This window comes from Narcine bancroftii, chromosome 6 (genome assembly GCF_036971445.1).
Source record: "Narcine bancroftii isolate sNarBan1 chromosome 6, sNarBan1.hap1, whole genome shotgun sequence".
In the NCBI taxonomy this organism is placed as follows: domain Eukaryota; kingdom Metazoa; phylum Chordata; class Chondrichthyes; order Torpediniformes; family Narcinidae; genus Narcine; species Narcine bancroftii.
The window spans coordinates 146,602,229-146,616,696 of NC_091474.1; the positions used below are offsets into that span (position 1 = coordinate 146,602,229).

The 14,468-nt window shown below is 40.2% G+C and overlaps 1 protein-coding gene across 1 annotated transcript in view; it reads right to left on the reverse strand.

The window, feature by feature from the left end:
* Window positions 1-14,468, reverse strand: part of nol10 (nucleolar protein 10) — a 102,509-nt gene that overhangs the window by 47,780 nt on the left and 40,261 nt on the right. The window contains exon 12 of the mRNA XM_069886294.1: window positions 11,930-11,996. Coding sequence (XP_069742395.1) covers window positions 11,930-11,996 — 67 coding nt within the window. The remainder of the gene's footprint in view (window positions 1-11,929; window positions 11,997-14,468) is intronic.

Here is a 14,468-nt window from a genome sequence, read left to right on the forward strand (position 1 = left end):
CATTTATTTAACTTTTGCGGTGTAATGTATAGTCTGTGTAACCAATTATATTGTATCATACGCAGCCTCGTATTTATTGTATTTCTCATCGTTCCAGAGCATAACTTCTCCCATGTTTCCTTTTTTATCTTTATATTTAAATCTTGTTCCCATTTTTGTTTAGTTTTACCATTTTGTTTCCTCATTTTCCTTTTCTTGCAGTTTAATATACATATTTTTTATAAATCTTTTGATTAACATTGTATCTGTAATCACATATTCAAGGTTACTTCCCTCTGGTAAACTCAAGTTGCTTCCTAATTTATCTTTCAAGTAGGATCTCAGTTGGTAATATGCCAGCGCTGTATCTCCCGTTATATTGTACTTATCTCTCATTTGTTCAAAGGATAAGAATCTACTTCCTGAAAAACAATTTTCTATTCTTTTAATTCCTTTTTTTTCCCATTTTCTAAAGGCAAGGTTGTCTATTGTAAAAGGGAGTAGCTTATTTTGCGTCAATATTAGTTTTGGTATTTGGTAATTTATTTTATTTCTTTCTACATGAATCTTCTTCCATATATTGAGGAGATGGTGTAATACTGGAGAAGTTCTATGTTGTACCAATTTTTCGTCCCATTTATATAATATGTGTTCAGGTATCTTTTCCCCTATTTTATCTAATTCTAGTCTCGTCCAGTCTGGTTTTTCCCTTGTTTGATAAAAATCTGATAGGTACCTTAATTGTGCGGCTCTATAATAATTTTTGAAGTTTGGCAATTGTAAGCCTCCTTGTTTGTACCATTCTGTTAATTTGTCTAGTGCTATCCTCGGTTTCCCCCCTCTCCATAAAAATCTCCTTATTATTTTCTTTAACTCTTTGAAGAATTTTTCTGTCAGTTGTATTGGCAATGCCTGAAATAAGTATAGTATCCTTGGAAAAATGTTCATTTTAATACAGTTTATCCTTCCTATCAGTGTTAGTGGTAGCTCTTTCCAATGCTCTAAATCGTCCTGTAATTTTTTCATTAGTGGATTGTAATTGAGTTTATATAATTGGCCTAGATTTTTGTTTATTTGCACACCTAGGTATCTTATTGCCTGCGTTTGCCATCTGAATGGGGATTCCTCCTTAAATTTTGAGAAATCCGCGTTATTCATAGGCATTGCTTCACTTTTATTTACGTTTATCTTGTATCCCGACACTTCTCCATATTCCTTCAATTTCTTATATAGTTCTTTTATTGATAGTTCTGGTTCTGTTAAGTACACTATCACATCATCCGCAAACAGACTGATTTTATATTCCCTGTCTTTTATTTTTATTCCTTTTATATTATTATCTCTTCTTATCGATTCTGCTAGTGGTTCTATAGCTAGCGCAAACAATAATGGTGATAGTGGGCATCCCTGTCGCGTTGACCTGCTTAAGTTAAATTGCTTTGATACATGTCCATTTACTGTCACTTTCGCTAACGGTCCCTTATATAATGCTTTAATCCAATTAATATACTTCTCCGGTAAACTGAATTTTTGCAATACTTTGAACAAGTAATTCCATTCTACTCTGTCGAAGGCCTTCTCTGCGTCTAAAGCAACTGCTACTGCCGGTGCTTTATTTCCTTCTACTGCATGAATTAAGTTAATAAATTTACAAATATTGTCTGTTGTGCGTCTTTTTTTGATAAATCCAGTTTGGTCTAAATTTACCATTTTCGGTACCTGTTCTGCTAATCTGTTCGCTAATAGTTTAGCTATTATCTTATAATCTGTGTTTAGCAAAGATATTGGTCTATATGACGCTGGTGAGAGTGGATCTTTCCCTTGTTTTAGTATCACTGTAATTATTGCTGTTTTACATGAATCTGGTAAGTTTTGTGTCTCGTCAATCTGGTTGATTACATCCAGGAGGGGCGGTATTATTAGGTCTTTAAATGTTTTGTAGAATTCTATTGGGAGTCCATCCTCTCCTGGTGTCTTATTATTTGGTAAATTTTTTATTATCTCTTGTATTTCTACTGTTCCAAATGGTTCTGTTAATTTATTTTGTTCCTCTATTTGTAGTTTTGGTAGTTCAATTTTAGTCAAAAATTCATCTATTTTCCCTTCTTTCCCTTCGTTTTCGGTTCGGTATAATTGTTCATAGAATTCTCTGAAGTTTTCCTTAATTTCTTTTGGATTATATGTAATTTGTTTGTCTTTTTTCCTTGTTGCCAATACCATTTTCTTAGTTTGCTCTGTCTTAAGCTGCCATGCTAGGATTTTGTGTGTTTTTCCCCCTAGTTCATAATATTTCTGTTTTGTCTTCATTATATTCTTCTCCACCTTATATGTTTGTAATGTTTCATATTTTATTTTTTTATCCGCCAATTCTCTTCTTTTGGTTGTATCTTCCTTTATTGCTAATTTTTTTTCTATGTTTATTATTTCCCTTTCCAACTGCTCTGTTTCCTGATTATAGTCCTTCTTCATCTTGGTTGCATAACTTATTATTTGCCCTCTAATGAATGCTTTCATTGCGTCCCATAGTATAAACTTATCTTCCACTGATTCCGTATTTACTTCAAAGTACATTTTTAATTGTTTTTCAATAAATTCTCTAAAATCCTGTCTTTTAAGTAGCATGGGGTTTAATCTCCATCTATACATTCTTGGAGGGATGTCTTCTAGCTCTATTGCCAATAACAGGGGTGAGTGGTCCGATAATAGTCTAGCTTTATATTCCGTTTTCCTAACTCTCCCTTGTATGTGGGCTGATATCAGGAATAGGTCTATCCTTGAGTATGTTTTATGTCTAGTCGAGTAGTATGAGTATTCCTTTTCTTTTGGGTTTTGTTTCCTCCATATGTCCACAAGTTTCATTTCTTGCATTGATTTAATTATAAATTTGGTTACTTTGTTCTTCCTGTTAATTTTTTTCCCCGTTTTATCCATATTTGGATCCAAATTCAGATTGAAATCCCCTCCTATTAGTATGTTCCCTTGCGTATTAGCTACCTTCAAAAAGATATCTTGCATAAACTTTTGATCTTCTTCGTTAGGTGAATATATATTAAGTAGATTCCAAAGCTCTGAATATATCTGACATTTTATCATAACATATCTCCCTGCTGGATCTATTATTTCCTCTTCTATTTTAAATGGCACATTTTTGCTAATTAATATAGCCACTCCTCTTGCTTTTGAATTATACGATGCTGCTGTTACATGTCCTACCCAATCTCTCTTTAATTTCTTGTGCTCCAATTCAGTTAAATGTGTTTCTTGGACAAATGCTATATCTATTTTTTCCTTTTTCAGTAAATTTAGTAGTTTCTTCCTTTTAATTTGGTTATGTATTCCATTAATATTTAGACTCATATAGTTCAGCGTAGCCATTTTATATTTTGTTTATCTTCTCTTTCCGTTTTTCCATCATTACCTTTCCTCCTTTTCCATTTCTGTTTTCTTATTTTCAACTCTTTACCAGACAACATTCCTACAACATCCAACGTTTTCCTTATTCTCCTATTTCTATCTTCTTTATCCCCAATCTCCCCTTCCCCTCCTGAGTTGCCCTTTATCCCTTGTCGGACAACCACATCTCCCCTCTCCATTTGGATTTGCGAATCCACTCGCAAGCGTCAACTGATTTTGCAGTGACCGCTCTTTTCCCCCCACCCAGCCCCCCCCAGAAAAGATTTCGTTTTTTATATGTCACAAAGGTCACTCTTTTAGTTCCCTCCTTATTCTCTCTATTCCATTACCTTCCCTTATTAATTCTTGTCTATACTTTCTATGTTTTCCTCTAATTACAGATACTTTCACATATGCCCATTGTCTCTATTCACTCTTATACCTCTTTACCCGCATACATATCAATCGTGGTCATTTTTACCCTCCTTACCCGTCTTCATCCCTCAGTCTATTTTTGTCTTTACCCACATACATATCAATCGTGATAATTTTTGCTCTCATTACCCGTCTTCATCCCTCAGTCTATTTTTGTAATTGTTCTGCAAATTTTCGTGCTTCTTCTGGATCCGAGAATAGTCTGTTTTGTTGTCCTGGAATAAATATTTTCAATACCGCAGGATGCTTCAGTGTAAATTTATATCCTTTCTTCCATAAAATCGCTTTTGCTGCATTGAACTCTTTTCTCTTCTTTAGGAGTTCAAAGCTTATATCTGGATAAATGAAGATTTTTTGCCCTTTATACTCCAGTGGTTTGTTGCCCTCTCTTACTTTTTCCATTGTCTTCTCCAGTACCTTTTCTCTTGTAGTATATCTTAGGAATTTTACTACAATAGATCTTGGTTTTTGTTGTGGTTGTGGTTTAGGGGCCAATGCTCTATGTGCCCTTTCTATTTCCATTTCTTGCTGTAGTTCTGGACATCCTAGGGCCTTAGGGATCCATTCTTTTATAAACTCCCTCATATTCTTGCCTTCTACATCTTCCTTAAGGCCCACTATCTTTATGTTATTTCTTCTGTTATAATTTTCCATTATATCTATTTTTTGGGCTAGTAATTCTTGTGTCTCTTTAGTTTTTTTATTAGATTCCTCCAATTTCTTTTTTAAGTCTTCTACCTCCATTTCTGCTGCTATTGCCCGTTCTTCCATCTTGTCCATTTTTTTCCCCATTTCTGTTAAGGTCGTATCCATTTTATTTATTTTCTTTTCTGTGTTGTTTATTCTTCTTCTTAAATCATTGAATTCCTGTGTTTGCCATTCTTTAAATGACTCCATGTATCCTCTAACAAGAGCAAGTACCTCCTTTACCTTGCCTATCTTTTCTTCTTCTATTTCCCTGTACTCTTCCTCTTCCTCTTCTTCTTCCTCTAGGTTGACCATCTGTTGTTTCTTTGCTGCCCTTTCCTCCTCTTCTTTCTTGTTTCTATTGTCTTCTGTGGTCTCTTCTTGCTGCAGGTGTTCTGCAGCTGTCGTTGCCGGCTGTGGAGATCGACTCCCCAGCTGGTCCCCCCTCCCGTCGGTGTGTTTTTTTGTATGCGCATCGCGCATGCGCGAGGAGTCGCGCATGCGCGGTTGCGCACTTTTACTCGGCTCTGTGAGCCATTGTTGTAGTTCTCTTTCTACCGACCTGAGGTAGTGGGGTCTTCTCTCCACAGCGGGCCTCTTCGGACAGGTAAGGCCTTCACCTTTTTCCTCCGTTGTCTTCTCTTCCTCTCTTCTTTCCGTTGATTTTGATTTTTCTCCTTTTGTCTCCATCTTCTTTCCACCTTTATACTCACTTTTCTTTAACTTGTATTTCTGTGCCTTTGTATTTTCTCTTGTTTTTCCCGACTTTTCTGGAGAGGGCTGGAGTTCACCGTCCGGCCACTACTCCATCACGTGACTCCCGTCTTTGAATGGCTTGTTGAAGCAATATAAACATCAAACTATCCCAGGATAACTGCCATTTAAGCATTATATACTGCTAATCTACTTTTAGCATTCTCAGTTAAGTGGCTATGACCAGCAATTTCTGTTCTTTGCATAAACCACCTGTTCCACACATTCTCTATCCAGTGTTACACCATTTTCATTCATCCATCCATCCTTTTTCATGAAAATGCACAAAAATACCTGCAGGGAACTTCATTTTCAGTTTAATTTTGTGTTTGAAGATTACCATAGGTCTTAACTCTGGGCCGTTGCCCACGCACAATAATACCAAAGTAAGCCTGGTCCTTTCCATTCCCCTGTTCTATTGCCTATGTCGAAATTTATGGGAGTTTCGTCCATGTTTCCGATATTTGCCAATGCAAATTAGTGTTTCTGCCGATTCCGCATAATAATCTGATGAAAATTTTTACAACTTTATGATCAAGATCTTTTGGTAGTTTCTGTATTTTTTTTAGTGTAATACCAGATTTTTTCTTATTCATGAAATGATTGCACCAGCCTACTGTAGCCTCAAAACCATCACTGAGATCTGGGTGCAACTTGGCCCACTGCAGTGCAAATGGCTCTTATTTTATTTTGGGTGACTACGTAGCAACCTTGCCTCTGTTCACGTACCCATTCTGCAACATGATTTTCCAACTCTGGCCAATAAGTGATTCCTTTTCTCAAAGAACATTGCCTTTTTGGTATTTTTCTTAAAGTCTCTTCTTTCTTCCTCCAGTCTCTTACCAATTTATATACATCACATTTTATTGCAGCATCTCAGTTGTTGGTTTTCTTGGCCATTTCTATCACTTTCAACTTAAAGCTCACTTCATATTTTCATTGCATGCTGCGTTGTGTCAATGGACCCTCCATGATACCAATCACTTCCAGCAGATCAGCCCGTGCCCATCAATAGGGCACCTCAGGCAGCCAGAAAATGGGGGTTGAATTATACACTGTATATACCATAAAACCTTTAAAATTAGACTGAAAGGTGGTGGTGGGGAGTTTTGACATACCAAAGTATACAGTTGATATAAAAGTGCCAACATCAAACATTCATTCAAGTGAGGTTAAAGAATTAAGAATTTTAAGAAAAGGTTGGACATTTAAGAAAAGGTTGGACAGGTATATGGATGAGAAGAAGATGGAGGGTTATGGGCATTGTGCAGGGAGGTGGGACTAGAAAGGGGTGTTTGGTTCGGTGCGGACTAGAAGGGCCTAATGGCCTGTTTCCGTGCTGTAATTGTTATGTTATCCAGCATTTTACTTTCCCCATCTACAATTTATCTACAATTCTTAAATTCTTTTAATATGTAGCAATAGGAGAAACATTAGAGATAAAAACAAAAGAATTGACACATAGCATTTATTTGATTTAAAAGTGTATGCAGGTAATTTACTTTAGATGGTGTTCCAACTGAGTTTATGGGCATAATTTCAAAATACATTGTTTCATCATTTCCTCTCTGCAAATATCACATTCCTTTTTTTAAAAATTTTAAATTTATACAACACAGTAACAGGACCTTCCAGCCCTCCTGCTCATCATGCCCAATTACACCCAAATGATCTACAATGTGGTACATTTTGAAGTGTGGGAGGAAAGATAGCAGCTCCTATAATCGGCAGTAGCCATAAGGGGTTGCAGACTCCAATGGAGTGGTGTGGAGTGGAGGACTGGTGCAGGGCACTAGAAAATGTGGAGACCATCCCCCATCTGAGAAAGAGAAGCAGAGCAGACGACCGACAGGATGGTAACTGCGGCGGTGGACCAGTGAAGGGGGAGGGGGGGGGCGTGTAAGACCCATGCATGCTGGCGACTCGAGGTGAGGAATCCACAGAAGCTGTGGAATGCTAGAGACTGCTGTCGGGAGACTCGCACTGGGCTGTAGAATGTCTTGAAACTGGCTGAAGGGGTACCAGGTATAAAAGTCTAATGCAAAGGGGATGCTGAAGGGTTTCTGACCATGGTAGAGGTTCAGATCTGGAGCTTGGGTTGGTTTTGACTGGACTCTGTGTGGCTGCGAAAGTACTGGAGGCAAATCACGGACACTCAGTGACTCAGGCGGGGGTGGGGGTCACGACGCTTTTGCTTCTCTCTCTGACTGTAAGAGGCACTTCAGGCAATTTCTGCTGATGGAGAATCTGTCTGCCTTAAGACACTGTTTTATTACAATGACAATAAATTGGATCTTGAATCTTGAACCAGAGAGAAACATGAAAGCCTGCAGATGCTGTAAAATCAAACCGAGATGCTGGAGGAACTCAGCCAGTCTTTTCAGCATCTATAGGAGACAAAGATGCATGGTTGATGTTTCGGACCCGAGTCCTTCAAGAAATAAGCCAGAAGGAAGAAATTACAGAAAGTATCAAAATTCAAACAATGGGTCAGGAACCCAGATCAACAGAAGGTGTTATTGGAATATGATAAAAGTGCTTATGTTTGTGCGAAAGGAGATGGAATGGAGAGATAGAGATAGGGAAAGGTGAAGGGGTTTAGCGAAAGGCAAAGAAGTTGTTATTAATGCCATCCGGTTGGAGGATGCCCAGTTGGAAGATGAGATGTTGTTCCTCCAATTTACCAGTAGTCTCAGACTGGCCGTGCACGAGAGCATGGACAAACATGTAAGCAAGGGAATGAGAGAGAATTGAAATGGGCGGCCACTGAGAGATCCATGCTATTGTGGAAGACAGAGCCGAGGTGCTCAACAAAGCAATGTCCCAGTTTGAGGAAAATTGGAGCACTCGGAGGAAACCCATGAAGACAGAGGGAGAACGTACAAACTCCTTACAACATTGGATTCGAACCCTGGTCACTGGCACTGCAACAGCGTTGTGCTAACTGCTACATGGAGGGTACATCAATAGATTTAAAAAGATACATTCTAAAGTATATTTCAGAAATATTTCTGAAACTATCGGAAAGTCACGGAAGGTGTGACGGATAATGTTATATTTTATATTGCACATAGATAGGTTTTAAAAGGAGATAAATTGTGGCAGTTTTTTTTTTATGTAGGTCACATTCACACATTTCAAAGCAGATCTCATTTAAAATGCTAGAGTTCTGCTCAAGCCAGACAGTTCAGGCTCCACATACCTTTGCAAAAGGACTTCACAATTAGGCGCAAATTGGACATGCTGTGGAGTAATGGATGAGGCGGGGGGGGACCCGCGGCGGGGGGGGACCCGCGGCGGGGGGAGACCCGCGGCGGGGGGAGACCCGCGGCGGGGGGACCCCCGCGGCGGGGGGACCCGCGGCGGGGGGACCCGCGGCGGGGGGACCCGAGGCGGGGGGACCCGAGGCGGGGGGACCCGCGGCGGGGGGACCCGAGGCGGGGGGACCCGAGGCGGGGGGACCCGAGGCGGGGGGACCCGAGGCGGGGGGACCCGAGGCGGGGGGACCCGAGGCGGGGGGACCCGAGGCGGGGGGACCCGAGGCGGGGGGACCCGAGGCGGGGGGACCCGAGGCGGGGGGACCCGAGGCGGGGGGACCCGAGGCGGGGGGACCCGAGGCGGGGGGACCCGAGGCGGGGGGACCCGAGGCGGGGGGACCCGAGGCGGGGGGACCCGAGGCGGGGGGACCCGAGGCGGGGGGACCCGAGGCGGGGGGACCCGAGGCGGGGGGACCCGAGGCGGGGGGACCCGAGGCGGGGGGACCCGAGGCGGGGGGACCCGAGGCGGGGGGACCCGAGGCGGGGGGACCCGAGGCGGGGGGACCCGAGGCGGGGGGACCCGAGGCGGGGGGACCCGAGGCGGGGGGACCCGAGGCGGGGGGACCCGAGGCGGGGGGACCCGAGGCGGGGGGACCCGAGGCGGGGGGACCCGAGGCGGGGGGACCCGAGGCGGGGGGACCCGAGGCGGGGGGACCCGAGGCGGGGGGACCCGAGGCGGGGGGACCCGAGGCGGGGGGACCCGAGGCGGGGGGTGGCTGCATAATGTTTCACTTCAAATAAAGGAAACAAAAAGGAACTCTTGTGATGACCTGAAAGAAAGAAACCCTGATGAGGAAAGTTTCTTCAGCAAATTTGAAAATACAACAATGGTATATAGAAATGAATAAATGTATTCCATTAGAAAAAATAGCATATAGTTTAAGAAATAATATTGAAATATTCGAACAAGTATGGGAGCCTTACATTAAATACAATAGTGAAAACCTACCGGGGACAAACATTACCTAAGTTGATGGAAGGAGAAGGAAAGAAAAGAATGGACTTAGTAGAATTTCTGGTGTATTTTTGTTGAATGACAACATTGTCTGACTGGTTTAATGCAACCTAGATTGTATACATAAAATGGATGAGAGGGGTGGGTGGGGGGGTGGCTTGGGAGGAGGGAGGGGTGGGGGAGAAAAAGTCACTGTATATGTGTGAAAAAGAAAAAGTGTATATCATGGCTAATGTGATTTATGGTGTGAAAAATAAAAAATTTAAAAAAAAAGCATGACAATGCTGAAGGATGCTGATTAAAAAGGAATCAGTTGTGGGTGTCCAACAAGCAACAAATCTCTCTCTGAAAACTGACATGAACCTTCCTGAGCGGAAACCATTTACTTTTCAAGCACCAAAGCCTGTTGAAATTCATAAATGTTAAATTCTGTGCACAGTATAAGACTTGCCTCCAACCAGTGAACTTGGAGGAATGAGAAGTGATATTGGACTGTGAATCAAATAACTTTTCTGAACTTACATACACGTGAGCTTAGAATTAGAAGGGGGTTAATTAGATTAAGTTAATAGAAATAAGTAACAATTTGATCCTATTTTGATGTTTAAAGATAATTAAAAGCAACTTTTGTTTAAGTAACCATTTGTCTTGGTGAATTTCTATTGCTGTTGGGTTTTGGGATCCTCTGGGCTCATAACAAAGGAAAATTATTTGTAATTTGAAGAATGCTGAGAGGGATTTTTTGGATAATAAAACATAAATGTTATCTTAGGTTTCCAATATTTATAAAAGGAAAAGATATTTCTCCTTTGGAATGCTTCTTGGCTACATTTCAATGAACATTTGAATGCATTCGAACAAGATGGTTTGGACATCATTAACAGGTTAAAGATTTGTATGGCATTTGTAGAGCTTACGGAGGTATTCAAGAAGAAGGAGTCGGCACTCCAATACCTCTTCTTTGTAAGAAGTCTGAAGAGATATGGCATATTGTCAAAGACGTGAACAAACTTCTGCAGGTACATTGTTAAAAGAATACTGATAGGTTGTATCACAGCCTGGGTTGGAAATTCAACTTCCCAGGAATGCAGAAGGTTGTAGAAGGTAACAAAGTCTGGTCCATCCGACCTCCCACCCATTGAATGCATCTATTCAATGCGCTGCCCCAAGCATCATAAAGGACTTCCATCACCCTTGTCACAACGTCTTCTTACTGCTATCTTCAGAGAGAAGATACAGAAGCCTGAAGAACAGCATCTCTGTGTTGAAAAACAGTTATTTCCAATAGCAACCAGGCTCTTGAATCTTCTCCTTATACTAATCAGGGACCGCTCCAAAAGCGCAAAAGGACTGTCTGCACGATTGCCAAGTTACCAGGTTTTTTGAACTAAGATATTGGTGATTATTATTGATCATTTAAATTTATTTTTTTTTAAAAATTCCACAACGTATACAGGGATGCGCCATTTAACATCCGTTCAGGTGATGTCCGACCACATATACGCCCATCCTCCCATATTTATTCTGTTACTGTGAGCAAGTCCGCAGCAATTTAAATTTATTTTAAAAAAACGCTAGCTATAGGAAGTTGTATACTGTATACCCAAACAGATCCCACTGCCCAACTCTGCCCAGAGCCCTGTCTCATTCCCCACGTTGTTCTCACAACGTCCACATCAGATCATGTCCAATTTCACAGAACATATCGTGGACGCTACACGGTGAATATCTGTACCATCATCGTTATTTTAAGTTGATTTGGAGTTTTTAAATTTTTTTTTAAAAAACAGCATCAGTTCAGCTTCAGCAAATAGAAATTTTGGTGCACAAATACATTATACAAGTCTATGTCAGCAACTTCATTATTATTCTGCCACAAGTCTTCCTGCATGGGTAAAAATCATAAACATCGAAAATAAATGAAGACAAAAATCATTAAATTTAGACAAAGCATAGTAACAGGCTCTATCGGCCTACAAGACCATGCTGCCCAATTATACTCAATTGACCTACAACCCTGGTATGTTTTTGAAGAGTGGGAGGAAAATGGAGCACCCGGAGGAAACCACACAGACATGGGGAGAACGTACAAACTCATTGCAGACAGTGCCCGATTCAAACCCTGGTTCTGACCACTGGCGCTGAAACGGCATTGCACCAACTGCTATGTGCTCACCATCTTATTTCACAAAAATATGCAATTGCTTCTTAAAAGTATGAAACATGAAATACTGAAATTATATGGTCAATTGACATGACAATATATTCCTGATTAGTTGTAACTCTGAAGCTTCTGGGCCCATTACAAAAGACTTCGAAATTTGTGCCTTTCTAAGGTACGGTGAATTAATAAATTGAATCATAAAACATACATATAACTGATTTGTTGTATAGGTTAATTTGTACTTACCAGAGTTAGGATAAAGGCAAAAGTCATTGATTTCATGCTTCAATTCAATTGAGGTGAATATTTTTCCCTGGAAAAGAAAAGATCCCATCACCATAGTCTTTCTACACTCATTCTACCAGCCAGTTTTCACTTAAGCAATGCAACTGGGCAATGGATCTCTTCAAATATTTTAATGACCCCTTTTGCATAGAGGTTCCATTCGTGAATTTGTTCCTGGCAAAGCATGAAACACGGGACCAATGATGCACAAAAAAAAAATTGTATCTCCACAAAATACTAAACCTGGAATCATGGCACCAGTGAAGACAAAGGACTGCAAAAGATATAGGTAGGGTAACATAAAGGATAGATCATGTCCAATGCAGTAAAGTGAAACATGGCATTGAAAGTGGCATGATATGTAGGATCATCAAATCTTGTGAAATAGTGTGAGAACAACAACCAGAGTCTCAACATGGACAAAACAAAGGACTTCAGGAGGACGAAGAATGACCACCCTTCACTTAATAACTTACCCGTGGAGACAGCACCATTTAAGAACTCACAACATCTCCTCATTTGCCAGGAAGACACAACAGGAACAGCACTACCTGAGAACACTGAGGTGGGCAAGGTTATCGACCACCACCCTGTCAACTTTCTACAGGAACTCTATTGACAGCATGCTGGCTAGCTGCATTACTGGGTGGTACAGTTGCTGCAGAACATTGGATTGGAGGTCAATCCACAGGACCACAAGAGTGACACTGGGGTCTTTCCCAACAACTCTCCCTTTCAAATCAACATGATCTACTGGAATCATTGTTTGAAGAGACCTCACAAAATCAATAAGGACCCTTACCACCCCGCACACAGCATCTCCCATCAGGAATATCAGAGCCAGAACCACCATGCTAAAATACAAACCAACAGCTTCTTCCCATTGGCAGCGAGACTGCTGAACGACTGATGAAGTGCTCATACAAATCCTTTGAGACTACAATTTGTTTAACAATATTTATTTTTATATATGTACTGCACATATAAAATTTGTCTGTTGTATGTTATGTATGTGAGAACACTGCTTTGTCAGGTTGTACAAATATAATCGGATGATAATAAATTTGACAAAGCATGAGATTTAGGAACAAGAGTTTAAAAAGTACTGGAGTTACATGAACCTTTATAAAGCACTAATTACAACTGAATTACTGCTTTATGTCTGGTTAGCACAACTTGGGAAGGATGTGAAAATTTATGAGGGTTTAGATATGAAGTCAAGTACATGACTGAAGAGGCTGTGTTATTCTTTTTGAAGCAATGCCAGCAGAAAATTAGAGACGCATACAGGGTCATGATAAGCTTCAACTGAGTGAAGAGAGAGATATTCCTAATCATGGATTGTGTAAGACCAGTGGTGAGAAATTTCAAGTGATGGGCTAAAGATTCAGGTGGAAGGCAAGATGAAAAATAACTTGACCTGCAACAACTACGGCAAAAAAAAAGTGAGTCAGGGGTTTCAAAATGAGAATCAGATAGGTACCATATTTGACAGTATAAAGGACCCCCTCCCCAGCCATTTTTAGCGTGTAATTTTAGGAAAAAAATAGTTTGTGTATTTATAGGTCAAACTTGGAGAGAACATGCAACTAGGACATTGGTAAAATTCATTTTAATAACACAGATTAAGTGGCTTTTGAAGGACAAATACCCCTTCTGACTGTCTCCTTAAGATAAAGAGGGCAGCCTCATGTCCATGGAAATTATCACTATTGATTAAGAAAGAATATTTGATCTGTCATTTGAAACATACCCATTTTCAGATGGTTATCATCATGAAAGAAAATAGCCCCGCCACTGTCTCGTTGGAAAAGAGGAGTTTCATCATGTGAAAAACAGATTCCAAAATCTCCAAGAAAGAGACAGAAAAATCATTTGTATGAAGAAACATTGCTCTGAAAGCAACTCTACAAAAGAAATGAGCTTTAAAGTGGTCTGATGACTTGATGTTTCAAAATACTTCATTATTGGTTTTGAGCAAACCATTTAAAGAGATCGGATGCCTCACACTTACTCCATAATTGCTTTTGAATAGGAGTAAAGACTGAGTTTCCACACAAAAGTTTTCTGAGAGTGAACTTCAAAATCATCTCTTCAGAATCAAGCTTAACTGAACTCTCATTCTGCGCAAATGTATGCGTGTGTTAAAACCCAAACCATTGCAGTTTGAGAGTCAAGTAAAAAGTGTTAGGGCATTTATAATAAAAATTACTGTTTTACGAAAACCATTGTCTTGGTGATTCCCATTGCTGCTGTCTTAGTATGCCACACCTATATGCTGTCAAATACAGTATGCGAAAGAAAATAACTTGCATATCAAAAAACAGTATGTAAAGATAAATGGTTGTGAAATAGACTAGATGACCAGATAGCTTCCTCCAGTGATGCGACAAAGCGATTTGAAATTTCTACACAGGAAAATTCAATACTTCTAGTCAAAATTTAAAATGGAAGTAAAAAAAAAGTACTTAAATTTCTGGTTCAAGACTTCACAGATAGG